At 32.6% G+C, this 26973-nt stretch overlaps 2 protein-coding genes across 6 annotated transcripts; both read right to left on the bottom strand.

Moving 5' to 3' along the window:
* Positions 1–4387: 4387 nt before the first annotated feature.
* On the bottom strand, positions 4388–7714 carry LOC114369714 (IST1 homolog). Of its 2 annotated transcripts, none has more exons than XM_028326958.1 (6): positions 7604–7714; positions 7147–7279; positions 6935–7038; positions 5941–6112; positions 5696–5836; positions 4388–5081 (listed from the first exon to the last, which is right to left on the bottom strand). In XM_028326958.1, the coding sequence occupies exons 1-6, from the start codon at positions 7651–7653 to the stop codon at positions 4707–4709; spliced, it is 975 nt and encodes a 324-aa protein (XP_028182759.1). In that variant the 5' UTR covers positions 7654–7714; the 3' UTR covers positions 4388–4706. The 2 variants fall into 2 exon arrangements, with proteins under 2 accessions (XP_028182759.1, XP_028182760.1); XM_028326959.1 differs by lacking the exon at positions 7604–7714 and adding an exon at positions 7399–7588.
* Positions 7715–8806: 1092 nt separating this feature from the next.
* Positions 8807–12632, bottom strand: LOC114370199 (caffeoylshikimate esterase-like). Of its 4 annotated transcripts, none has more exons than XM_028327486.1 (8): positions 12294–12632; positions 12115–12224; positions 11909–12006; positions 11252–11398; positions 11049–11179; positions 10259–10400; positions 9438–9499; positions 8807–9319 (listed from the first exon to the last, which is right to left on the bottom strand). In XM_028327486.1, the coding sequence occupies exons 1-8, from the start codon at positions 12552–12554 to the stop codon at positions 9104–9106; spliced, it is 1167 nt and encodes a 388-aa protein (XP_028183287.1). In that variant the 5' UTR covers positions 12555–12632; the 3' UTR covers positions 8807–9103. The 4 variants fall into 4 exon arrangements, with proteins under 4 accessions (XP_028183287.1, XP_028183286.1, XP_028183289.1 ...); XM_028327485.1 differs by having other exon boundaries at positions 9438–9536; positions 10263–10400; XM_028327488.1 differs by having other exon boundaries at positions 9438–9536; positions 10263–10400; positions 11877–12006; positions 12115–12144.
* Between the last annotated feature and the right edge of the window lie 14341 nt (positions 12633–26973).

The following is a 26973-nucleotide window of genomic DNA, read 5'->3' as shown; positions in this document are numbered from 1 at the left end:
TACATTGCACGGGCATCGTACGGTTCTATTAGCTTGGGGCCGGATGACATAAATGTTTAGGTCTGATAGCTCATGGTTTCTTGCACGTCATTTTTTTGTTAAGCATGATTTGCGTGCGCGTGTTAAAATTTATTTTTTTTTAATTTTATTTAAAAACAATATAAATAAGTGTAAAATCTTATGTGTTATGTACTACATAATTCCCAATGGTACAATATTTTCTACATGAAAATTGTTTTCACACACATTAATTTTGTGGCTACTGATAATTAAACTTTTCGTTTCACTTCACCTAGCAGCAATAATGGGCTTCCTAGAATTTAGTATGATTTGGACCTACGATTCGTTGGTGTTAACTATATCACTAGTTTGCAACCAATAAAAATGGTAAATTTTCCTTTTGACACGGTTCTGGTTGATTTGCTATGCAAACTGTTGGCATGCATACTTGTGATTATCCTTACTCAAGAATCTCGCGATTCTTCAATGTTGATGATAGCAATATTCTGCAGTTCAACATTTTGGCCAACATAGAAAGATCCAAACAAATTACTAGTATATACATACCGCAATTAATCTGATTGTGAGCATATTGAGAATGTTTTAATCACAGTGTAATTAAATGTGATTTGAAGTACTCAAAACAAGGGACAAGAAAGCATGGTCTAAAAGAGAAATTAAACAAAAGGTTGTTTGGATTTGCATGCACCCAAATGCATAAGAAAAAAGAATGGAACAAGAGGGGCAGATCTAAACCGACCAATGGAAACATGTCCGCGTTTAAACGAAATTCAAGACGAAAACGACCCTTCATTTCAGCAAAATCAATGTGGCTTCTTTCTTTCGGTGTAGTGTACACATCACGCGGTTGAGTTGAATTCTCTCCCTTTCCCTCCTCCCTCATCCTCATGGATACTACCATGCATGCAGGCCCTGATTTAGAAACTGAGTATTGAGGGGTCCTAATACTTTTTAACCTCCCTCTTCTTTTTATCGGAACTTTGTTTTTAACTTTGAACTGTAATAATTACTTCTTTTTTTTCATTTTGATTATTAATTTAATCCAATATTTTCTGAATTGTGTACAATTCAGAATAAATACATCAAATTTAAGTCGCTTCAGTGCGTATGATCAGTTAATAGTTTGGATCATCATACCTTAAATCGAGGAATGCTAGTTGGACTTAAACTCAATAAATACACACAAAATATGCATGAGTAGAGTTTATTTCTTAAATGAGTTAATTAGGTATAAGTGCATGTTTGACAAATATGTTGGTGGAGTACAAATCGGAGGTTGGTCAAAGCATCTCCTCTCTTACTTATGCGTTGGATCTTTTTTGGAATACGCATCACTGCAAAAATAACAACAAAACAAACATGCCTATGGTAATAGATAGTTGAGTTTTTTAAATATATTGACAAAATTTTGATTTTTGAATATATGTATGGAAAAAAAATTGTCGAGAGAAAAAATAAAATCATCTATACCACATAAGAATATAGTTATTTGATTTCTAAATATATGTATGGAAAAAAATTTGTTGAGGCAAAAAAAAAATCATTTATACCACCTAAGAATATAGTCCTCAATGGCTGGTTGTGAAACATCCTTAATTAGTACATGGAATAATAATTTTAAAAAAAGTTTATCTAACTAATTAACTCTACTTAATTAACTTCAAAGTTGCTTAAAAGTTTATATATTTTTTTGTTGAGTATAATAACTCTACTTAATTAAAGTTACTCCAAAGTAATTTGACAAACGTACAACTAGAATATTATCTACCTAAAAATGTCAGATTAATCTAAAATTTAATATATATATATATATATATATATATATATATATATATATATATATATATATATATATATATATATATATATATATATATATATATGTGTGTGTGTGTGTGTGTATTTAAACTTACTAAAAGCATATTTTGATAAAGTTAAAAAATACTTCTACTTTCAAAGAAATAAATTATTCCTTCTCATTTTACCCATTAAAACACACAATATTCGCAAATATGTTTTTGTATCTTCAAACTAAACATAGCTTAAGTGGTGTAACTTTACCAAAAATTACTTTCTAATTATGTCAATTACTTTAAAGTCATATTGGCAAAATGATGGTTGCAAATTAAAGGTAAATCCTAGCTATATCTTGAGGTGGATTTGTAATTGTGTGGAATATGGCTGACTGACGCAATAAAAAAGAAAGGGACCACGAAATGAATGAAAACATAACATATCGATATGCATAAGATTGTTATGAAAAAGTGTTGGGGTTGGGAGGCCCCCTTTAGCATCCCCACCCACCAAATGGTCTGGTCTTGTTCACTTCTGTCCTTATTAGTTCCCCTGCAAACCTACGTTACATCTTTGTCACACACAAACAAGCACTACTTTCTCTCTCTCTCTCTCTCTCTCTGTTCTGATCACAGTGAATAAATGTACGGTTAGTGTGCCTCTCACAGAACTGTTTGGTGAAGTTTCATGCATAGGTACTGTGTGTCTTTTGTGAATCAGACGAGTAGAATGGAGTTGCATGAGAGAGGGAATGGGGTTGAGAAGTGTGATTATGCGCTGAGAGTGTATATAATACGATACAATACAAAACTAAAAATCTCTTGTCTGAGACAAATCTCTGCCTTGTGCTGTGCCAAATGGATGATGTAGATGTAAGTAAAATAGCTAGCAATAGCGTGTAAAGGGCTAGCTAGGGCAATAGCAATAGGGCTCTTATGTGAAACCTAGGGGCCTTAGCTAGGGTTCACTCTTTAGCCTGCATGTGCCTGTGTCTGTGTGTGTGGTCACTAGAGTGAGTTAGTGCATGTATTGTAATTTGTAGGTCACGAACTTGTGTCCGGGAGTGCCAACAAGAATGTTTTGGTTCTTCTGACTCACTTGGTGTTTGGTGTGAGGCCCTGCCACCAACTCTTTTGGTGCCCTCATAACCAATCGTGCCTCCTCATTCAAATACTGCACCTCTCTCTATATATGTACATATATGTGTTTCTTTTTTTTATTTTTAAAATGCTTTTTTTATATATATATGATGAATTGATACATATGACAAGTTTTTGTACTTTATGATCTAAATTTTATTGTTTTAGTTTCTGTACTGTTCCCTCTGATTCACATGTCAAAATATGCAATTTGTATTTTATATTGAGGAATCATTGTGGATCGTGCAGCTCTTTTTAATACACTACTATTTTTTAACATAATGTTTGTATCGGTCAGCACTAAATAATAAATAAAACTTATTAAAGAGAGTGAGACTCTTTCCATTTAAGAAAACTTAATTCTATTATTTTTTTCCTTAATTACTAGTATATTGCAAACAGTGCATTACCGTATACTAGCATTCTTTTATAAATTAATTTGTAAAAATACAGTTATATTTCATCTCAAGTTTCTTTTAAACTACAATTAATTATAGAATATTTCTATTTTCCCAACAAATGTTTTATATAAAAAAATAAAAATAAAGGTATTGATCGTGCAAGTCATTGAATAGTCAGTCAGTTTCGAGAAAGTTAATTCTTACACACGCCAAGAGTTGTTTGATGGTATAAAAATTAAAAATGTATATTTATATATTTTGAATATATAATAAAAAAAATGAGAATTTCAAATGTGCTCTGTTTTAAAGATTTTCCGGGGAAACTTCAGAATTTCAATTTCTAAAAGATACAACAAGAATTGTTAATCTGGTCATGTTTTTTAAAATTTTCATTGAGACTAAGCAACAAAGCCTGTAAGTTGATTCAGCTCCCTGAACGGTTAAAGACTATCTTTTTGGGACTATCTGTACATTCTTTTAGCTTGGTTCTTAGATTGGGCTTTATTATTGCTCAAAATAAGATTGGGCTTTGTTATATAGAGGATAAGAATTATAATTATAACTATGTCAAAATTAAAATAAAACTAAATATAGTTGGTCAATTGCATCATTGATCAAGAAACAAGGATACTAAAACAGAGTTATAATAATGGAATTCAAATAGTGACTGATGATAAACTATGGATTGTCAAGAAACAATTTTCGTGTGTCAGAACCCTATGCCCATCGTGGGCACCAAACAGATGTATCGCAAATGTTCCTTCGTTTGCACGATCTTTTTTACCCTTTGAGCCAAGCTTTTCTAAGAGGCTTCTATTGTTTTCACAACGTAGTTAGCTTTGAACTTTAGTCGCTTTATAGAAACGAACCAATCGCACACGAAGCTGTCATATTTGCACCATGCCAGGTTGTTGGACACAACACCTAACAAACATATACTAGTTGATATCACCAGTACAAAAATTTATATCATAACTGCATTAAAATATGCATGAGATGATAAGTATAACATTTCGGAAATGCATACAATTATTTCCTGGGTAAAACTGATGTTTAAATTACTTAGAAATAACATCTATCAATCCATGATACACTACGATCCGCAGTCGCAAGAAACACGAAGATTTAGAAAAGTTCACACTGTTCAGTATTCCGTTCCGTTACAATGATATACATGTATTGATTATCGAATGTACAATGCAATACGACACAATTCTTATTACATAGAATCACTGTGTGAAGCTGACACCTCCGTAACAAAGAACATAATTTTCTCTTTTGGCATTTAGTTCTTGACATTTTTTTCCAGCATTAAGATCCTGGGAGGGCAGCATTTCATCGATGTGAAGGTTTATTTACCTCCCAGTTTCAATGATCCAAAATTACTCTGAACTAGTGCAGCAGCAGCACGAGCAGCTGCAGATGCACGATCTGCAGAAGCAATGGCAGCCCGCGCCTTCTCCAGTACATCAGAGGATTGAAATCTTATCTCACTTTTAGCATCTCCAGCAGGAACATCATTATTTTCGTGCGAATGTTCGATTTCATTAGTATTCAACAAAGAATTATTGTTAGAAGGGCTGGGAGCTTCAAGGGGTTTATATTCTTGCTTAGCATGCACAGACTTGATAGAAGGTTCCGTAATACGAGGTGATGGATTATTAGAACCATTTCTGTTGGGAGTATGAGAAAGCGTAGCTCCAGCACTAACTTGTTTTGCTCCACCCTACAGGTAACACGAGAAAATCATAATAAAAATCGAGAAAAACTGAGCAAAGTACTGCCACCACAGTAGAAAAGTAGACAACAAAGTATAGGCTTAAAAAATCTGGGACAAATTGATCAAAATCAGATAAAGTCAATATCTCTTGCATTCATGGAATACCTCATTTATAAACCTGCCTATGTTTTTTTTTGTTGAACATCTTTACATAGTCCCGAGCCCAGATAAAAGGTGAAGGTTGTGTTAGACTGTTTAGACAATCGACAACCAATGTAAACTTTGTTGAATATCTATAACATTTACGGAAGATGTGAGACATTTAAGACAAATACTCTCAACAGCTAGAGTCACTTCTCAAGGCTCATTGTAGAACTATCACATGAAGAGCCAAGTACCCTGAGGTTAGGATGAAATTTGAAGTAATTTCTGGGGTCAGTGTCAGGGATAAAGGTGGTAGTAGAACCATTATAGTTAGACAAATGAGAACTTATTAGTTATACAGATGCTATATTACTATCTACCGTCAATGACAGAAGTATGATATCACATGGATCTAGTAGTCGATAATATTTTTAATGTCCAATAATGAAGAAACAAACATCCACTGATAAAATTACCAGGAGATCTTCATGGTTTTTCCTAAATTCAGCCTCAGTTTTAGAAGAATCCCATGCTATATTGTATTCTTCTGCAATCTCCCTCAAGACCTTGAGTTTTACCTCTCCAGATGGAGCACTAACTGAAAGCTTTTCGATGATCTGAAATAATCATATCAAAAGAACAGATGGACTACTGATAGAAAGCAATTTTTCCGAAGCTGTAACAGTTTGCCATTCAGAAGCTGCAATTAAAGATAAATCACCGTGCGGTTCACGCCCGAATCAGGACGAAGTTCAGATACTGCAGAGACAAATTCTTTCCCATATTTAGTGGTAAACAAGTTCTTGATGTGCAATAAGTCTGGTACATCTGAACATCTAGGAGCAGCAAAAATTATACTTGCAATGGCTTCTCGCAATTCTGTGGGGCACTCCCTATTATGTGGAGAAGAAAGGCTTCAAGTTTGACTTAAAAAATGTTTTGCTATAAATTGTATAAGAAAATGAGCAACTGTTTGAAAACTCAATTCAGTGGTGAAAATGAATATTCTCTCAAATTATAAAATTTAAGACATAACAAAGAATAGCTTAAATATATCATATAAATGATGAATCATGATCAATGTAATAATTTTAAACAAGAAAATGACCAAAAGCCTCACAAAACAAAACCATGAGTAATAACTGAGTGTTTGAAGCCTTAATCAGACTTAAAACAGCAATGGTATAACCAAATACAATAGATAGAATGAGAGAGTGACAGTGTGAAACTCCGGTTTTAGAAGAATGAGACTAAAACATCTGAATAATCAAATAGGATGTGTTTAGTAGTGCTCCTTTAGTTCCTTTTTCTTTTAACAATTTAAGCTTATAACTTTTTCATTTAATTTTAAAACAATATGTGATAAAAAAATTAAAATTAAAAACAAAATTTGATGAATTGTAAATATGGAATTGCATTGATTCAGCCATGTATCATAATTCATAATCATCTGCATCTCTTGATGCAAATCATTGGCTATCCAAATCATATCAAAGTCAAATCACGAATCATAAGATTCTAAAAACTATGTTCAAAAATATATATTTTACCCCCTTTGAAGATTCAGAAACAATGTAATTACAAATACTTTAGTTTCAACCTCTAATGTAATGAGAAAAGCATAGTCACTAGTAAAAGATAGTGAAGCAGGAGATCCAGAAAGCCATCAATCTGCTTCACATTTGTGGAAAATAACATCAAACCCGTGGACTTACCTCTGGTTCTCAATTATAGGTACACGTGCTAGAACAAATTCACAGAACAACTCCAATATTTCATATGCAGCCCATGTATTTTGTTCTCGTATGATATGCTCCACCTATTTAAAATTATAGATCAATCAATGCATTTTACAAACAGGCAAATCACAACACAGGGAGAAAAGATCCAGAAACCAGCAGCTATTAACTAAGACTAGAAGGATTACCCTAATTCTAGCAATTGCCTCTTGGCCAGCCTGCAAGAATTGGCTAATCTCCTTGCACATTTGTTTCAGTTGGATATCTCTCTTGTTTTGCAGCAGCTTAATTCGTGAAATTGCCAGGTTCAGGCATGTTTTGCTACAAGATGAAAAACATCATGTTTACTAGTGTTACTTATTTGGCATTAAAAGGAGAGAGAATCCAGAGAACAATCAATAGAAGTAGAACATTCATTTCGATAATCACAATCCATCTACCAAGGATCCGTGATCTTTCATCAAAATAGCTCACTTCCCCACAACAACCCAAAATCTGGCTGATACACATTGGATAATCTTAAGGACTCCAAATTGAAATTGAATTTGACACAATAAACAGTTCAATTGTTATTTGAGACTAAATCGGGTATTACAATCAGAATCAGAAAACTTAAATCTGAGAAGCAAAGGGGAAATCAGTCACCATCGAGTGCCGAAAACGCCTCTGTTAAAGAGCTGGTTAATAAGTGACATGGTGTCTGTGTCCACTGCCTGCGTAAGAAAAAATCTCTGCTTGCATCCCAACCAACCTATTTCTTTTCTCACAATTATTATTTGACTTTTGTTATATTAGTAATTTTCTTTTATGAGATTTAGATATATTTTTACTTCTTTGTGATTTAATATTTTTTTATTTTTTTTATTATAAATTATGTTTATTTTATTTTTAATCCTTAAAATACTTTAAATAATAATTTGAACAGTAAAAATATTATAAGAACGAAAAAATAAAAATAATTATAATTTAAAAGGTCTAAAAAAATAATTTTACAAAAAAAAATATATATAAAATACTAAATTATAAATTATAAGAATTAAAAAGATATCTAAGTTTCTTTATGATTTAAATTCCTCGCGCAATTCTCTGACATCTTTTAAATTTTAAATATTTCGTGTTACTTCATTTGAAAATTTGTTTGGAAATAGAATAATTCTGCTTAGTATGGATAAATTTGGAGAAAGGATATACAAATCCATTTCCCATAATTTTTATCAGACATTAAGAATATTTTTTCTTCTTCTTCAACTTTCTTTATGGATAACAGGTAAAGCATTCTTCAACTTTCAAATAATTATTAAAAAATGAGCACATATATTCATGTAAAATTTATATTCTCTTTCGAATGCATTAAATATTAAATTTCTTAACAATTTCATCAAATGTGAGATGGGAGTTGGGATTAATTAAGACAAATTGTAAACACATTTTAGGGGCGGACAAATTTTCTTCTTGTGTTGTGAACTGGGAATTCCAATTGATTGAAGTTGAAAAAAATGTGTGCCTTGTGAAATTATTCAAATACCATGAAAAATGAAAAAGTGTTGTGCAAAATGAAAGCAGGTACTTATAATTTTATATTTTACTTTCTATATAAAGCTTAATAATAAGTTTTAAGTGAATAAAATTATGATCAAATAATAAAATCCCGCTTTAGTATACCATAAACAATAATTAGTTACGATCTAGAGGAACTAGTTTTCTTTATAGAGCTAGCTTTTATTATTATTTTTAATCATGTTAAGACTTTCTTTAAAATTCAAAAATCCAAATTATAAAATACGCGTATTTTATGTTATAAATAATAATTAGATTATCCCGAGGAAAACAATAAATAAATATTTTAAATTACCCGAGAGAAACAAAACCATTTTACTGGATAATGAAACTTTATTAATGGTCAGACCTCACAATAACGGGAACCAATGGATTACATCTTGTTAGAAAATCCAACAAGCGAATTGTAAGATTAAACTCATAAATGAGCCTCTGATAAAGTAGAAAGCTATATTGACATGTATATGTAACTACCATAATAAGAAGCAATAGAGGTGCCATTCCTGTGAGGTAACTTTTGTGATGGGTGTTCACTATAAGATCAAAAATATCTTGGTGGGGTCAGCAACACAATAGCATGAACCTCATTTAAAGTGAGCACCTAAAATCAAGCCATGAGATAATGTCATTGTGCACAGCAAAAATTCTGTCATCAGGTTCCCCTTCCAAAATGCCGTGGTAACTTCCTTCATAGATTTCTAGTGTCTTATCCTTGCTAGAAGCTTTCTCATAAAGAAATTGGCTCACTAATGGATCTGTCACCAGATCGTCTGCTCCATGGAGAATCAATAATGGAGCTGAAACCTGCATCATCCTCATGTTTTTGGTTGATATGACGATAATTGCATGCAAAAAGCACAGATAACCAAAGCAGATATAAACCTTAGATTCTCGGAAAACAGAAGTGTGAGCAAAAACTAACCTTATGTAATAGTGACTCGATTTCTTGAGTAGCACTTAAAAGCTCCATGCCAGTTTTCAATCCTGTTGGATGATCATAAGAAATAACATTGTAACCAGCCTATAAAGGAAAGAATCAACTCTAACAATTAGTTTGTTTTAGAGTGCAAATTTTCAGGGACTGGTTTTTCATCCAACTTTTTGAAAGTTAACAACAATTCAACGACAGAAGATACTATGGATTAAGTCATGCTTCTGAGCTCTTTCATTCATTCACTTGAACCACAGTATAAGAATTAATGCATTTGTTGATAAAAATAAAAATAAAAAGAATTAATGCATGGATGCATGCCACTCTTAACAGAAACATATGTGATTCAGTGGTTGAGTCAGTAATCCTGCAGATGTTGCAGAAAAGACTTGTGACAAATGGACAGGTTAAATAGCATCCAATAAATGGGAAGTTATAGAGATCATGAGGGATAATGAGTATCAGGAATTATCCAAGTTTGTGTGTGTCTGTGCATAAAGAAGAACAAAAAACAAATCCAATCAGATAAAATGAAGAGAACATGCATTATGCACATGGATATGGCTCTTGACTCGCAATTTATCATTTGGTGATCATCATGCATATGAAGATGCATGCTGAAAGACTAAGTATGACTGTCAATGATGTGAAAGTTTGATCGTACATGTAATATGGATATATTGAAGCATATGATTTATGACCTTAAACATTTAGTTAATGCAAGACATGTTAAGAAGAGGCACGATACAGAAAAACACTGGTTGACCATTTCACTTTGTAAGCATTGAAAAATTAGGGGTTGACAAAATTACCAACCACTTTTCTCTTGCCAGGTTCTCGGAAAGTCAGTGCAGATAGATCTCTGTGCGGAAACAGTTTTGCCTTTGGCATCACTTTAGACAAAAGATTTAATACCTTCAAAACTGCCATTGGTGGTAGCATGCCCTCTGCAACCTTAGCACCAAAACAAGAACAAATCAGGCTTTATATGACACATACGCTTATACTACCATGAAAGGCTATTCTTCAAATGATGGATGATCCCATTTTCCTATAGATTGATCTTGGACTACATCCAATTTTGACTTGAAGAAAAGTCTCCTAATAGACATTTTTTAAGACATGCATTAATTATTGAAATTCATTGGAAATATAAGATACCAAATATTGAACACCAATTATAAAAAAAAAATTAATCACAAACGTAATTGATAAGGGAAACAGACTTTAAAATCAAGTCCACTCATAATTGGATCACAAAATTCTGTGATACATGTTACATTTTTCTTATATTTCAAAATTGGCAATGCTTATTAAATGAGGGTCTATTAGTCCCATATTGGAGGGTGATATTACTGTCTAGATATCAACTTTCATGTCTCACTTAAGAAAACAGAACTCCTGGTGTAGCATTTTTTATTGCCATAATATATTAGGGCAAAGTTCTAGCTTTCAAAAGAATGAAATTGAACCTTAGAGATGACAAAGACATTATAAGAATAAAACACTTCAATGCTCTCAAACTATAGAATGATTCAGAAGTTGAAAATTATAATAATGAAGCTGGTAACATCAACTGCAATACAGAGGAAATGAACTTACTTTACACATTGGTGCAACAAGGATTACTCCATCCCAAGTGTTTGGTTCCTTCAAATGGAACTTAAGAGCAATTGCTCTGCCCATTGACTGCCCCAATATGAATCGTGGCAACCCTCTCACCTCAGGCCTAGCTGTCGATTGAAATACAAAGCATGGTCAACAAAAATGATCAATGTGACATCATGGATGCTAAAAAGTCTTACCTTTGATTTTTGTATAATGTTCTATAACATCATCAACCAAATCATCAAATTTTGGTATGTAACCATGTAATCCTTCAGATAGACCAAAACCAGGATAGTCCATAGCATAAACACCATACCCAGAAGCATCTATTCGTTTGGCAATACCTGAACAAAAAAAATTCAAATCCTCCCTTTATAACATCTGAGAAGTTTCTAGGTTTGTTATAAATTGATAGCACAACATACTTCAAATGGAAACTTAGCTACTTCTTGAAATGAAATTTTGCTTAAATATATTTTTTATCATCCTAAATATCACGATTTTTCCATTTTGTTTCCCATTTTTAATATTTTGTAATTTAGTCCTTGTCAATTTGGACCACAACATCAAGGATTTTGGAGTCTCCCCAACCACAATTGCGGCCACATTGATGTAATTTCATACAATATCAAGTTATCACAATGAAACTGACATGACGGACGTGATCTAAAACCTCTTTAAAGACACTAAACAAACGGAAAACTAACAAAGGGATCACACACAAAGGGGAAAAAGAAAATGAGGAGAACTAGATTACAAGCTTTTAAAAATGAGAGCTCAAATTGAAAAAAACACATATTAAGGTATGAAATTTTGAAAAACCATCAAAGAAGAAAGTGCAAGTGCTGCCATACCCATGGCAGAAACACAAAGCATCCTTGAGTGGAACGCCCGGTTCAGGCATCCAGTTTTTGCAGAAAATTTCCAATCCCCTAGAATTCCTTTCATACCACTAATATAAACATTAAACACAAATAATCAAGTTGATAATATTTTTCACCAAACTAACAAAAGAAAGCATGCTCATAGAGAGTTTTTGCCAAAAGCTGAAAACGCTTACTTCCTCAGTTCTGATCCCGGCAGGAGCAGTCTAGTTTGCCAACCAAAGACAAACACATGAAGAGATTGAAACATCAAAATCAATGACTGATTCTTTAACAAATCCAAAATCTGAAAAATGAAACCGCGGCAATTTGAATTCATGAAAAGACTATGGTGAATTGAAGAGTGAGAACAAACCTTGAACAAGAAATGGTCGAGCTGCTGGTGCACCTCGGTGAAAGCTGCACGAACCCGTCTCCGGGAGGGTGCGAAGTCAAGGTTCTGAGAGGTCATGGCGTTCAACTCTTCGCTCACACCTTCGATGCTTGACTTTTTCTTCGCCACCGACAGCGTAGTGTTTGAACTGAATTTTGGTGAAACTGAAATAGAAGAGATGGGTGTATGTGGGAAGAGGGAGAGGGTGTGTGTGACGAATCTGAGTGTCGCAGATGCCTCCATGATCGTTTCGCTTAGTGACTGGGGTGAGCAAAGAACACAAACGTGCTTTTAGCCATCTCCAGCGGTGAGCAAAGAAAATAAATTTGTTCATTCTATTTATCTTAAATTTATAATTTTATTCTTCTTATAATTTAATTTATGAATTTATTTTCTCAGTTTTATTATAATTTAGTTATTTAAGTTTTCAAACTTCAAAATTAGATATTGATTGTCCTTATCAATGTTAATCGTCATATACGTGACGGTTAACGTTCAATTTTAAAATTAAAAACTAAAATAATCATATTATAAAAAATTAAAAGATTAAATTTCTGAATTAAATTATAGAGTGATTAAAATTATAAATTTGAAACAAATAAAAAGATAAAATTTACAATTTTGGCTAATGATTTTAATAAGGTTCATTTGCAATACTTTGTATGTGATAATCTGATTTCATTCAATGTTTTAGCTTGACAGCAAAATCTATACAGTGTACTACACTCTGCGGATGGGCAGTTTGGGGAAACAAGGTAAAATAGGAACTTATAATAACTTTAATGAGGGAAGGACAATTTGGGGTATTTCAAATTATAGGGCTCAATGTAGCTAAATGTAAGGTGCAGGAAGTAACAGCGCGTCCATAATACACAGTACAATCTTTTATTGCTTGGGTCTTTTTGGTCACAGACTATTTTATATTTTAGTCTATGGTCTCCAAATGGGAAGAGGATTGGATCCAAGTCCATAATTTAAGCCTTGGTTGGTCCCAAATTTACTCGGTTATAAAATCCCTTCCCAGTTACCACAAACTCACAACTTTATGCTCTGGAGAAAGAAAAATAAAACATTTTTAGGTGCTCTAGAGTAGTAAAACAAATTTAAGTCATATGATATCAGACTTTAGCTATTTGAAATATCTCTTTCGACATTTGAGTCATTGTTATGTTTCAGTTCATTTATGTTTTTAATACTTTAACTGAAGTGATAAATATTAAATAATAATTTAAGAAGATTTTACTGACTTCAAATGAGATATTATTTACAGAGAAAACTTTGGATAATTGTAGAAATAATGGATGAAATGTACATTACATAGTAATAAGAGAATATTGATCATATCTAATTGAAAGAGGATGAATAGAAAGAGTCTCACATTCAAAGTTATTATTTATCATAATTTATAATATAAAAGTGAATACAAGACACGCAAGATTAAGTTTAACTTGAGAGTCAAAATATAATTTGAACTCATCTTAAATATATATTTAATCTAATTTTTAAATTTAAGACCAAATCAAATTAGTAAAGATAGAATGGAACATGCACATGTAGCCCTAAATAGAAGTGTTTCGGCTGAGTTTCGATAATATTTGATTGAGTTGTCTAGTTTTTTCCTTCTCAGTGGAATCTTCGATCTCCGATGTTGAAGTGGGGAAAGGTACCTGCAAAAGGAACTCCAACGAGCAAGTCAGTGGTGCTTTGAAATGTTTATGTGTTTATCTCTGGGATTAGTAAAATGTACTTGGGGGTCTTCCCTTTGGATCTATATATACATATCTGATGTTGTGGGAGTCAAGCAATGTTTGTGAACTACCCCTCTAAGTGTCGTGACTGTGGTCGTGGGTGGCCGTTGAGGATTTTCGTGATTTGAGCAAGTGGGGGCCCCATGAGTCAAGTACATGTTGAGCTTTACGGGTTGTACGATACATAAGCCCCCCCAAGCTCAGAATTCATGCGTGGATGATAAAGCTGAGTATGTGTAAGTTAGCCAAGCTGAGGACATCATCATTGGTGTTTTGTGCCGAGTGTGGTGGTACTCAGACATTCATACGTTGTGGTTGGTGCAATGAGCATGACCGAGTTACAAGAATAACCTCGAGGAAGTATTCAAAATGTTTAAACATTGGATGACATATGTCTTGATCAATGTGATGGTGTCTCTTAATCAGTGTGGTCGATCATGATGACCCTTGAGTGTCTTGTCATTTCGGGAAACACAATGGAGTGTGTGTAACAATGCGATGCTCCAATGAGTTTTGTCATTTCATTTCTCGTGCCATTTGCCAGTAGTTGTGACTACTGAGGTCGCTATTGAGAATGAAGTGTTCGGACAGCGGGTCATTATGTTTAGGGAATGAAATGACGAAGCAAAAGGGCATTCTGGTTAGTGAAAGGTTGAGAAGTCTCTACAAAAAGGGTGTTACGTGTGTGGACCAGAGGCCATCATTTTCACTGTCACTTACTTCCCCTATTACTCTACCATCGTTTTGTGCCTTCTTTTTGTCTCGTTGCTCTCTAGTGTAGGTACGCCTTTGGTCCCCTACTCTTCTTGTTTTTTTTTCTAGCCATTATGTCTTCTTTTTTTGCCACGAAAAAGAGGTCTCCCGTTCGCAGTAGATCGCTCGTGATAGTGACTGTGATTCCCTAGTGTCATCTCCTTCCTTGCTCTCGAATTCTGAGAAAGTGAAGGAAGTGTTTGTGGGTGGTGGTGATGAAGTGGAGTTTTGTGCACAGAAGGACGGGGGAGAGGAGAAGGTGCCAGAAGGGGGACAAGGTCGTCGTTGGTGGTGAAAAAGTTAGGAAGGGTAGGGAGGGCAAGTTTTGCCCGATTACTATTCCTAGGCACGAATGGGTTTTTGTTGAGGTCAAGTCGTAACCAACTCGGTTTCAAACTCGTGAATCAATCGAGAAGTTGAAAAAGGGGATTGACATGACAATCATCAATGATGCTGAACTGTTGATCGTTGAGTTGTGCAACGCCGATGAAAGCGTTTTTCGTGAAGGCGATGAAAGGTGAGGCCCATTTCGTGTACATGTGTATGGATGTGTTTAAAGAGTTGAGTGTACAATTTTCCTTGGCTGACTTTGAGTGTGAAATGCTATGTTTGATGAACATCGCTCATGTTCAACTTCATCTGAATAGTTGGGCCTTTTTGTGCACTTTCCAAATTTTGTGTAAGAGGTTGAGTATTGAACCTACTGTAAATTTATGTATTTCTATCAATTGGAAATGGGTGTGAAAATGGGTTGGGCGTCCTTGAACATGTATAAGTATGGGAAGTTGTTCCACATGTATACTTAGTCTTAGAAGAACTTTAAGCCTAACTTCTTTCGAGTCCAACCCAATCTTGTGTGTGGGGATTCGAGGGAGTTGTTTTTCAAGGAGGATGAGGAGACTTCCAAATTCCCATTTTACTGGCAACGTTTCCCATTCAAGTTCAAATCTCGTGCCCACCAAATACTGTGGCCCGAGGAGAATAGAGATATAAAGATTATAGGGAAGTGACAACATGAGATGTCATGTAAATTCATTTTGGCCAACCCCAACTCAGATTTCCCTGACTGCATTTTGTGTAGTGAGTATTCTTACTCAATAATGATATCCTACAGAGTTGGGTTTATACTAAGTGTTTTGTGTTAAATTTTGCAGAAGTCATGAAGGGTTACGACTATAAAAATTTGAAGAGTTTGATTGGTGATGACCAAGCAGACCTCGGAAAATTGAAGAAGTGAAAGCAGGTCAAAGATTCTTCTTAGTTCGATGTGCAAAAAACATCCAGGGTGCCAGTGGAGGTCGTCGCCGCCGATGGGGAGGTCATCCACATGGATGGGCTCGAGGTGTAGGACAAGTTGGTGGAAAAGGCCAATGTTGGTGAAGGACCTGTTGAGGAAACATGAGTAGGGAAAGGCACGAAGATGGAGGTAGAAACGACGATTACTGAGGAGCTGGTGGCTGCCGCCAAGGAGAATGGGGTGGAGGTCGCTGAAAAATTAGCCTCTATTGTATCTGGGGACCCTTGAAGTATCGGCATGTTGGGCACAAACAAAGTTGTGTTGCGTTATCATGAGGGTAAGCTACATTGGTTGGACCACATTTTCATGGCTCCTAACATTGTGTTGCTATGGAATGTCGACTTGACAAGTCCGTAGTTTGTTTAATTTTCTACCTTCTTGAGCCAAATCGATTGCAATATGATGGACTATGTGGGTCCGGTGGAGAGTCTAGATGCGACTGAGATCTTTCTTGGTTGATCCCATGTTGCCTTCCATTGTTGGAAAGAGATAGTGTCAAAAGCTGATGAGAAGACAAAGGCAATGGCTTTCTAGTTGAAGGCCATGAAGACTGAGGTTGGTAAAACTAAGCAACTTAGCCTAGAATTGACTAAGAGTATGGGAACGGTGAAAAATTTGCAAGAGGATCTTGACAAACATGTTGCCTATCTGTCCAGTAAGGTCGAAGAAAACAAGGCCTTAAGTGGCCAAGTTGCTGACCCAGAGCAGCAAATGAATGACATAGGCAAGAAGATGAAGGATCTAACCTCAGAGAAAAAGACAACTAAGGCAGAGTTAGGGACCGTGAGGGACGAGATGGCTGAGATGAAGGAAGCTCTTGCAAAAATGGAGATCGAGTTGCGGGAGAAGGAAGAAGTTGAGTCTACTTTGAAGGCTGAATTGAACGAGGCCAAAAGGTTGATCGTGATAAACCACCTAGAAGGGTTGAAGAAGGCTTAGTGTTAAGTCAAAGTGTTGCTTCCCTCCTTTGATGCCGCACAACTCGATGTGAACTGTGACGTAATGGACAACAAGATCATTAGGGAATCACAGTTGTGCTTGGAGTCCGAAGGAGAAGAAGAAAATGAGATTTAGTCTAAGCAACTTATTGTAATGGTTTAATATTTTGCTTTGTACACATGAAAATTTTAATGAATGAAATTTAAAGGAAGGTTATCTTTATGTTTGTGTTTTATGATGAGTGTGAACATACTTTTTTTGCTAAGTAAAGAGAAAAAACTTTGTATGCAAGATAAGATCGGTGAGGTTCAGATTCGACCTCCTGAGGATTGCTTTGAAAAAGTTGTGGTTTTATGATGCATGTGAACATAGCAAATAACTAAAATGTTGTAAAATAACTTTGTGTGATAATATCGCCGAGGTTCGGATCCAACCTCATGAGAATTTCTTGTAAAAAGGTTCGAACTCGAATTTTTGAGAATTGCTTAACAAAAGTTGAGGTTCGAATTTGACCTCTTAAGAGTTGCTTGAAAAAATTGAGGTTCAGACTTGACCTTCTTAAAGTTGCTTGAAAAAGTCAAGGTTCAGACCTGACCTCTTTAAAGTTGCTTAAAAGGGCTGAGGTTTGGACTTGACCTCCTTTACTTTGGAAATTTACTAAGTGAATTAGCAAATAGATGCAGATAAAGAAATGATGAACAAAGTTTGGGGAGTAAAATGATCATATTAATAGTATGTTTCATGAAGGATTGTCATTTTACATGAGTGCTCAGGTGTGCCTCGTTAAAACTTCTTCAGCAAAAACCTTATTTTTTTTACAGGTGGGAGAAAATACTAAAGTAGGAAAAAAAGTACACTACCTGATTTTAACTGTAGTACGATCTTAAATGAGTTGCATTATAGGTCCTAGGAATGACCTTTCTTGCGACGTCTTCAAGCCTATACACCCCATTTTGCAAGGACTCGATGATGTCGAATGGGCCTTTCCAGTTTGGTGCAAGTTTTCCTTCCAAGTTGTCCTTCCAGGCATCTCCTCGGAGCCTCCAAACCAATTCGTTGGGCTTGAAGCCATGTTTCTTGATCTTTGAGTTGTATTTCCGAGTTATTCTTTGTTTACATGCTTCTTCTTAAACTCATCCTTCACATTTTACTTCTTCAACTAGGTCCAATTCTACTACCAAGGATTATGAGTTGTTGGCCATGTTGACCATGCTTCTGCGAAGTGAAGGTTTGTCGATCTACACAGGTAACATAGCATTGACACTATAGGTTAACTTGAACAGAGTGTCTTGCGTGGTAGACTAAGAAGTACAGTGGTACCCCTAAAGCACGCTCGGGAGCTCATCCACCCACAGTCCCTTGGGGACTTTGGACAGTCTTTTGCGCAACATGACAAGGATGATCTTGTTTGCGACTTCTTGTTGCCCATTGGTCAAGGGATGCTCAACCAAGGATGTGAGATGCTTGATACCAAGCTGCTTAAGGAACTCTTCATAGCCCTTTTTTGATGAATTGTCTTTCGTTGTCTATCACGATGGCTTGAGGTAAGCCATACTTGCAGATGATGTTCTTCCATGTGAACTTCTGGACCTTTTGACCTGTGATCGTTGTCAAGAGCTTTGCTTCAATCCACTTAATGAAGTAGTCCACCGCAACGAGGAGGAATTTGACCTATCCCTTGGCCGTGGAAAATGGTTTGCGGATGTCCATTCCCAACATGACAAAAGACCAAGGAACATGATGTTGTGGACGTACTCCGTGTGATCTTTGTTGACACACATCCACAATAGCCTTGAGATGACTCTCTTAAACATTTCAGTGTTAATAATAACGTAGTGTGAAGTTTGATGTCTTACCTTTCTAGCTTTTATTGCCTCTTAGGATAAGACGTCGGTGATCAAGTAGATTCATATGAAAGATATTTATTCCTTAAGAGTCATCAGAAATAAAAAAATAAAAAAATATTTATGTATATTGTTTTTTTTATTCTTGAGGATGCAATTGACCATAATAATAATAATAATAATAATGTCTTTTCTTTCACGGGTCAAAGATATTATAGTTTCTAGCATCAACTCAGTCAAATCAAATGATGATGATTAGGGTAAAGCCATTAGAAAAATCAATAAAAGAGATACAATTAACTACTGTACTTTCAAAGATACACTGAGGAAAATTTTCCTTATTTGCAATAGAGGAGAATGGCTAACCCGATCGATATACGTACATCAAAGAAAAAGCTGCAAGACTAAATTTGATAAACGTCCATCCATCAACCCATTATTATTTACATTTTGAATCAAGCGGTCTAGTACAAAAAGGTTAACACGATCACGACCCTTGTAAATAATGCTACCAGAATGTCACAAATTTTTCTTTCTACTGTGTTTGGTTTCAAAGAATGAAAATGAACTAAAATATGAGAAAAATAAATGAAAAGAAGTAAATTAAAAAAAAATAGAAAGTAAGATCGTATGACTTGAGTAAAATAAAATGAAAAATATAAAATATTTCAATTAAAATTGATTGATAAAGTAAAAATTTCTCCTTTAACGAGACAAATGTTTTTTATATATAACATGCGCCTATAATCAATTATGTCCGAGATAAATTTCTTTTAATTTGATAACATATAGTCGATTGTGTTCACTTGCTCTGAGAAACAAAAAAACATGCATACAATCAAAAACAAAAATAATGAAAAGTATCCAGGAGTTGCACAACACGAAGGTCATAAGGCATAATCAACATGGATATATTTTGAAAACGCTATGAGGGAGAAGAACATGCATCCGATCAAGACAAAAATGAAAAGTATTCACGCGCGAGTTGCACAACATGAGTATCACGAGGCATAATCAATGGGGTCATATTTTGGAAACAAATTTTTATTATACATTTCATTCCTTTTCATCTCTTATTTGCACTGAAAAGTAGGACTCACTCAAAATTTGTTACTTTCATCCCTATTTGATCTTATACTAAACATGTCTAATTCTTCTGTTTCATTCTCACCCATTTCATCTATCGCAATTCCCAAACATAATATAAGGGTATTTGTTAATCAGAACTACTTACAAAATGCGAGCTTTAGTTTACTTCTTTTCTCTATTTTATTGTACAATTCAACTCATTTCATCTTCTTCTTTTTTTTCATGTATTTACTATTTACCGGGACCCACCATTTTAAAAAAATATACATCTTTCACCCGACCAAACAAGTTTACTTTTTTATATTTTTACTTTTTTCAGTTTTTTCACATTTTTTACTTTTATTTTTCACAATTTCATTCCAACCAAACACGATATAAAACAAGTAGAAAGAAAAAAGAGAAAATAGAACTTAAAATTAAATTTAAAAAAAATATATATATGATATAAAATTTAATATGTGTATATTAAAATAATATTATATTGTATTGTTGAATAGTTAAATTAATAAATTTTGGACTATGAATAAAATACGAGGAAGGGACGTGCCAAGTGAAAAAAATAACTACTATAGTTTTGAAATAAATTATTAATTCGCTTAATCATTGAAAGACAAAGTATAATCAATTATTGAAAAATTAATCTTTATACAATGCATTTTTGACTTAACATGTGTCCTAATTATATTGTCCATTTTGCTGAGTTACCACCAATTAAGTAAAAAAAAATTGTCCTTAAAATCTCTATGCAATCCTCGATTAAGTCAAAAGATAACCATTATACATCTATAAAGATTCATAAAGACATTACACAAATCAAAGGACATACATCAATATACAAAAGTAATTTTCTCTCCATCCACCACGTGCCCTTGTATACGGCCAAAATAATAACCATTCAAAGTTCCAAACAAAAATAATAGCTATGCCTAGGCATGGCACCCATGCGAGGCGGGGGGTGGGGAGTATTCCCCTGCTTTCCGTCCCCGAACCTTACTCTGTTTTTCGTCCCCATCTTTGTTATCTGTAGTGGGGTATTTTTTGCCTCATCCCCGTTTTCTAGTTCCCCGCGGAAATCTTGTTTTACATTAAAAAATATCAAAAATTATATAAAAAAATATTTTTTTTTGTTTTATCTCAATTTTTCAACAATAATAAAAATTTTCAACAATACTAAAGTTCTATGAGAGTGAAAGGGCCAAAACTATGAAGTTAATTCAAAAAAATTCAAGTCGCATAGCTATAACAACGAACATGTGGAGAAGAAGGAACGTTGAAACGAACGATGAATAAGTGAAAAAGTGAAAACAGTGTGAAACGGTGAAACAAACGGTGAAGAAGGAACGAAGGTGAAGTAGTGAAGAAGAAACAAAAGTGAAGAAGGAAGTCAAGGAAAGAAGTCTGAATGTTTGATGCGGCGTTTTAGGGTTCAGGTAATGTTTGTGTCTTTTTGACTTGTGAAATATTACTTATATATATGATAATTTTATTTTGTATTTTTTTTACTAGTAAAATATTATATTGACCCTTATATTTATGTTATACATATTATAAGTTATGAGGATATATAAGTAAAATTTCATATACGCGGGAATACAGGGACCCTGCAGGGCAGGGAGCATAGTCTCCGTCCCCGAATGAGTTGCGGAAGGTTTTTCATCCCCATTCCCGTTCCCGCGAAAAAGTTTTCCTCGACCACAAGGTCCCAAATAGGGTAGTTCTCACAGGGATTCCGAATTGCGGGAAGAATTATCATGACTAGCTATACCATGCTAAGCTTGGTCAACAAAAGGTAAATTAAGGTAAATGTGTTTTTAGTGGCGCTATGTAACTTTTTTTGTCAATACACATACACCAATGATCTTTATCGCAATAAGCTCCTACTTTTCAATTATTAACACTATAATCGTAGAGGTCATTCTTGAAAATCATAAAAATTTAAGGGAAAATATAACTAACTAGTTAAATTAATTAATTTTCTTAGTTCTTGTATTTTAGTTAATTGCATCCTAATGCTGGATACAAGATAACTATGCTTAACTAAAATCCTCTTGATATTTCTAACCATGTTGCATTGAATATGAATTAAGTTTATTCCTTATTCCTAATTCATGTTGCTTTCAAAAATATTTTCTTTTAACAAGAAACAAATAAAATTTGAAACTATAGAACATGCTTTCTTCTTTTTGTCTAATGGTGATGGTCTTGTACAACAACAAAGACATATCCGACACCAAAATATTTAGAAGGGAATCAACCAATACAAATTGAGGTAATTGAAAAAAAAAGTTTTCCTCCTATAATACATATTGCTGAATCAGAATCAACCCTGACTAGAATAGCTAGCATGGCCTAACAAAAACTAAAAAATATCACAAGGAAAAATAAAAATAAAAAGATGAAAAAGAAAGTCACAAAATGTAATTATACATAAGGACACAACATAATAGTGCCCTAATAGCATGTTAAATTTCATAAACTCAACATAGTAAATGGAAGAAATTATTCTTTAAATAAATAATAGTTCCCGTTAAAATTGTAAAGAAACAACATAAATATGGATATTATTTATGGTGTATATTAATATGATGATATAATAAAATATTTCACACAAAAGATATGAATATGATGAATATAAGAAAAATATGAATATTAATCTTTTTTTATAAAAAAAAAACATATAAATTACTTCAAGATACAATTAATAGTATTACAAGATATTTTATATCATAGGAAAAGGATTTCTCTTATGTGTGTGTAATACTATTTTATTTGAAGAATAACATAATGGAAAAGAAAAGATTATTAACTTATAAGTTATAAGTAGATAACCATTAAAGTTCATGTTCAGACATTGGTGATAGGCTTTCAAGCTTTTATTATATCTATCTGATCTTAGCCTAACATCGTAAAGCATAACGGCTTTCAAACCTTTTTATTTTAATTAGGTTTTCTCTCCATCATTTTTCTTCCTCTTCCCACTCTAGCCTTTTTTTTTCATCGTGCGTTGGTCATACTCATACATGTGTACGCACCACATGTGAATGCAAAAAATTAGTCTTCAATTGCGATTTCTTTTAAGAAAAAAAAGAGTCTTCAATCGTGATAGGAGATTTGATCACATTTGTGACGTTGAGTTCAGGGCTATTTTAATGCCTTTAAATAAGTAATACAATTATAATTTTTAAATTTTAATAAAATAAAGTGAAAATATTTTGACTAGCTAAGCCATGCATTTTGAAAATACTAAATTTTTTTTATTACAATTTATTGTAAAGTTCTAATATTTGCGAATAACTAAACATATTGCATAGTTATTAAATGTTACCCATTGTGAAGTTAATTAGTAATTAAATTTATATACATTTTTAGAGATTTTCAGTTTAATTTTCTTTATAAAAATATTTTAAAAAATAGCGAAAAAATAAAATTTCAACTTACAATAAATTAGTTTAAGTACTATAATGATTGCACATATGATTATATTCAACTTTTAACATTCACAATCTATATCTACGATATCAACCGGCTCCTTCGAGGCAGCTAGAAAAGCTTTCCAGCTTGACTAACTTTAATTTCTCTTTAGCCATATCTTGGACGAAAATGTCATAAATCTTTGTTGACTCGGTGCTTATTTTCCAACTTTAGATTCAGAAGAAGAAAAAATATTTAAAGTCTTTTAAATAATTGTAAAAAGTATTTTTTTCCCAAATAAATTAATTTAAATACAATCTTAATATAAATATTTAAAATTATAAATTTTTAAAATAAACTGAACCAAACGTGTGCTTATCTACTATATACTCTTTAATCATTGAATTGGGAGAGAATCTAAAGCTAATCCGGCGGCTGACTTAAAAACTTTAAGTTAATCGAAGCAGGGCCATAGATGAAGCTTCAGTAGCATGCTTGATCATTACTCGAGTCTCTGTAAGACGATCATATCGATAACGATTTTCATTTCCCTCTCTTCCGTCAAGAAATCTAAACCAGTAAATAACAAGTTCTAGCTTCGTCTTATGGAAAATTTAGAGTCAACGGCTACTGCATTTCCGGTGAATGATGTAGCCTATGAAGGACACAACTAATGATAAGAGAACAATTTATTTGCAAATTAAATTTTGATTGTATATGCCTCTTTTTACACCGATATATGCATAGGAGCAGGAGTTAATGCATAATAATTCACTTAAGTAGCACTCCCTTAGATTATTTCATGGATGTCAAATTGAAAATACTTCTTACAAGAACCATCCGGGAAAGTGATTTACTCGTGGGTGTGTTTTTTTCCACATGTGAGACTTGGTTGGATAATGGTGGCCCATAAAGATTTTGAATTGTAGAAAGCGTGGCCCAAAGGATTAAAATACAGATCCTTTGATGAATCCGAATTATATCAAGGGCCCCCCAACATACAAAACCTTAGCTTTAATCTTTGATCTTCTGGATATAAATTCAGACTTTTAAGCTTTATGTTAAAAAGAGAGGATGTGCTCAGCATGGCAATTATTAGTTGCTACTATCACATCACTCATTTTTCACATCAATCATTTGTGGGCGGTTAACTATCTAATCTTCCAGGAACTCTACGCCCTTTCTCATGAGTCGGCCTGACCATTGGTTTTATATTAGGGCTTTCAATGTGCATCCGAATTGACTAAATAAAAAACAAAACAGAAGGTTGCATTTTTAGTTTTTACGACTTATATATATATATGTTCTAAGTAATATTATTTAATATAAAAATTATTGGGCAAAGTGATTTAATATTTAACTTTCTTAACTGAGATAATAAATTCAATATTTAATTTTGACGCAGAATTATAACTACAGATTTTATTTTGAACACGTCATGTTTCATTAATATGATATTGTAATAAGCAAACCAATAATCTACGTTGAGGATAGATGATTTCACTTTATCTTAAAATAAATTAATCTATGAAAAAAAATATTAATTGAATATCAAATAATTTTTTTTCAAATACCTCCTTATTTTAAAAAATTTAATATTATTTAAGCTATTCAAATTGAACGGTTTTTTATTTTGAATCAAATCTTATGTTTTGAATATAAGGGTGATTTTGATAGAGTCCGAGAAAATAAAGGGAGTAAAAATAGGATGCTGAAAAAGAAAAAGAAAAGTATTATAAATATGAAATAGAGTAAAAATATATGTTATTTGATTTAAGAAAAATAAAATAAAAATACTTTTAAATTGGGAAAACGATAAAAATTAATACATAAAATGTTACGTAAAACAACATAATGAATTATGTGATTTTATGTGATTTCTAACATAGCATGATAGCTGTTTTTGTGTATAAAATATAGTAATGTACGATACTCAATTATCTTACAAACATAATTGATTATCACTTTTATCACACCTTCTGGTCACAGAACAACGCTTCAAAGACTACACTTTCACTCATTTCTTCATTATTTATGCTCCACTTTTTAAGCTGAAATGTTTTATGTAGAGGCCCCCACATAAATTTTAAAAATTTCCCTAATACTTATTCGCTGTCAAAATGATCAAATTCGTATACTTTTATAAAAGTTAATATTATTTAAAGCACGGATAAATAATGTGTGAAAAAAATATTAATCTAAGCTATTAAAATAGTATTCAAATCAATATATATATATATATATATATATATATATATATATATATATATATATTTCTTTAAAAATAATATTTATATTAATGTTTAATTTTATTAGTTCATATTAATTAAAAAATAATAATTCTGAGAATGAGACAATCTTTTTATTGCACTTTTTATTCTTCAAAACACATATATAACTTTATTATTGTTTAGTATTTTATTATATTTTTAAAATATTAACTACTTTTAAATTTTTCATATTTATTGAAAATAATAGCCGATAAGAAAATGACATTATTGGTTTCTATTGTTTTAATCTTCAAATTATTTATGCCTATTTTATATTTTTTCAGTATCAATTTATGTTTTACATTTTTTAAAATTAATTATAATTTTTTTATAATTTTAAAGATGATATATTTTATTTTTTAAATGGCATACTTTCTAACTCTTACAAAGTTTATATAATTTTCAAATGATTTATATTTTTTTCATTTGACACTAAAGTGGTGAAAGTGGTGAAATGTATAATATGAAAAGGCAACAAAATCAATAACTAATGTTTATTTATTTTAAAACAAAGCCTGTTGATACTTGGGGTCTAAATTTTATTACTGTTTTTCTACAGAAATTTTATTACAGCTTATAATATTTCTTTCCAAACTATTATCTCATATTATTAAATTGAAATCAATTAATTAAATTATTACTAAAATATGATTTTAATTTATGATTTTATTGACAATATTTTCAGAAATATTATCATTTCTTATTATAAAATAATGCTGTAAAAGGTGGTAATAGATATGGATAAAAATGATATATAAGTTATAAATGAAAATATAATTTGACTTGTATTTAATGGTAAACAAGAAAGTGAAAATAAAAATAAGCTTTTAAGAGCTATGAGTTAAAAAAGGATTCAACTTTTCTAAAACGATTACTAATAATCCTAGTTTGAAATACACATTACCTCGGGGATAAGGTCTAGAGAAGAAAAAAAAATAAAGTTATGGATGAAAAATATATAGAAATTATAAAAAAATATCTATTTTACTTTATTGAATATAGTAAATAAAAACTAAAAAATAAAAGAAGATTTTAAGAGGCACGAGAAGAAAAAAAAAGGTACCAAGAATTAATTGTAGACTAAAATACATATTATAGATTTAAATAATTCTTATTATTTAAATTAGCAGAAAGCTATATATATATATATATATATATATACTTTGGAGACAAGATATGAACTTTTTCTTGTTTTGGCACAAAACATTTGACTATTTATTAACATGCGCGAAAATGTCACATATGAATGCTATGAAATAAAAGGATAAGATGCTATGTCTTGACAGAAGATTGAGTTTCATCATCATCTTC

This window comes from Glycine soja, chromosome 10 (assembly GCF_004193775.1).
Source record: "Glycine soja cultivar W05 chromosome 10, ASM419377v2, whole genome shotgun sequence".
Taxonomy (NCBI): domain Eukaryota; kingdom Viridiplantae; phylum Streptophyta; class Magnoliopsida; order Fabales; family Fabaceae; genus Glycine; species Glycine soja.
This window is presented reverse-complemented; position numbering and strand designations above follow the sequence as displayed.

What these genes read in the sequence shown, in the direction of transcription:
- LOC114369714 (XM_028326958.1), bottom strand. Translation starts at nt 7,653, where the DNA reads ATGTCACTTATTAACCAGCTCTTTAACAGAGGCGTTTTCGGCACTCGA. An exon ending in CCTATAATTGAGAACCAGAG is followed by an intron (nt 6,113 to 6,934) that starts GTAAGTCCACGG and finishes TCCACATAATAG; the next exon opens with GGAGTGCCCCACAGAATTGC. An exon ending in AAAACCATGAAGATCTCCTG is followed by an intron (nt 5,082 to 5,695) that starts GTAATTTTATCA and finishes TGTTACCTGTAG; the next exon opens with GGTGGAGCAAAACAAGTTAG.
- LOC114370199 (XM_028327485.1), bottom strand. Translation starts at nt 12,554, where the DNA reads ATGGAGGCATCTGCGACACTCAGATTCGTCACACACACCCTCTCCCTC. An exon ending in ACATTATACAAAAATCAAAG is followed by an intron (nt 11,180 to 11,251) that starts GTAAGACTTTTT and finishes TTCAATCGACAG; the next exon opens with CTAGGCCTGAGGTGAGAGGG. An exon ending in AACCTGGCAAGAGAAAAGTG is followed by an intron (nt 9,537 to 10,262) that starts GTTGGTAATTTT and finishes TTTCCTTTATAG; the next exon opens with GCTGGTTACAATGTTATTTC.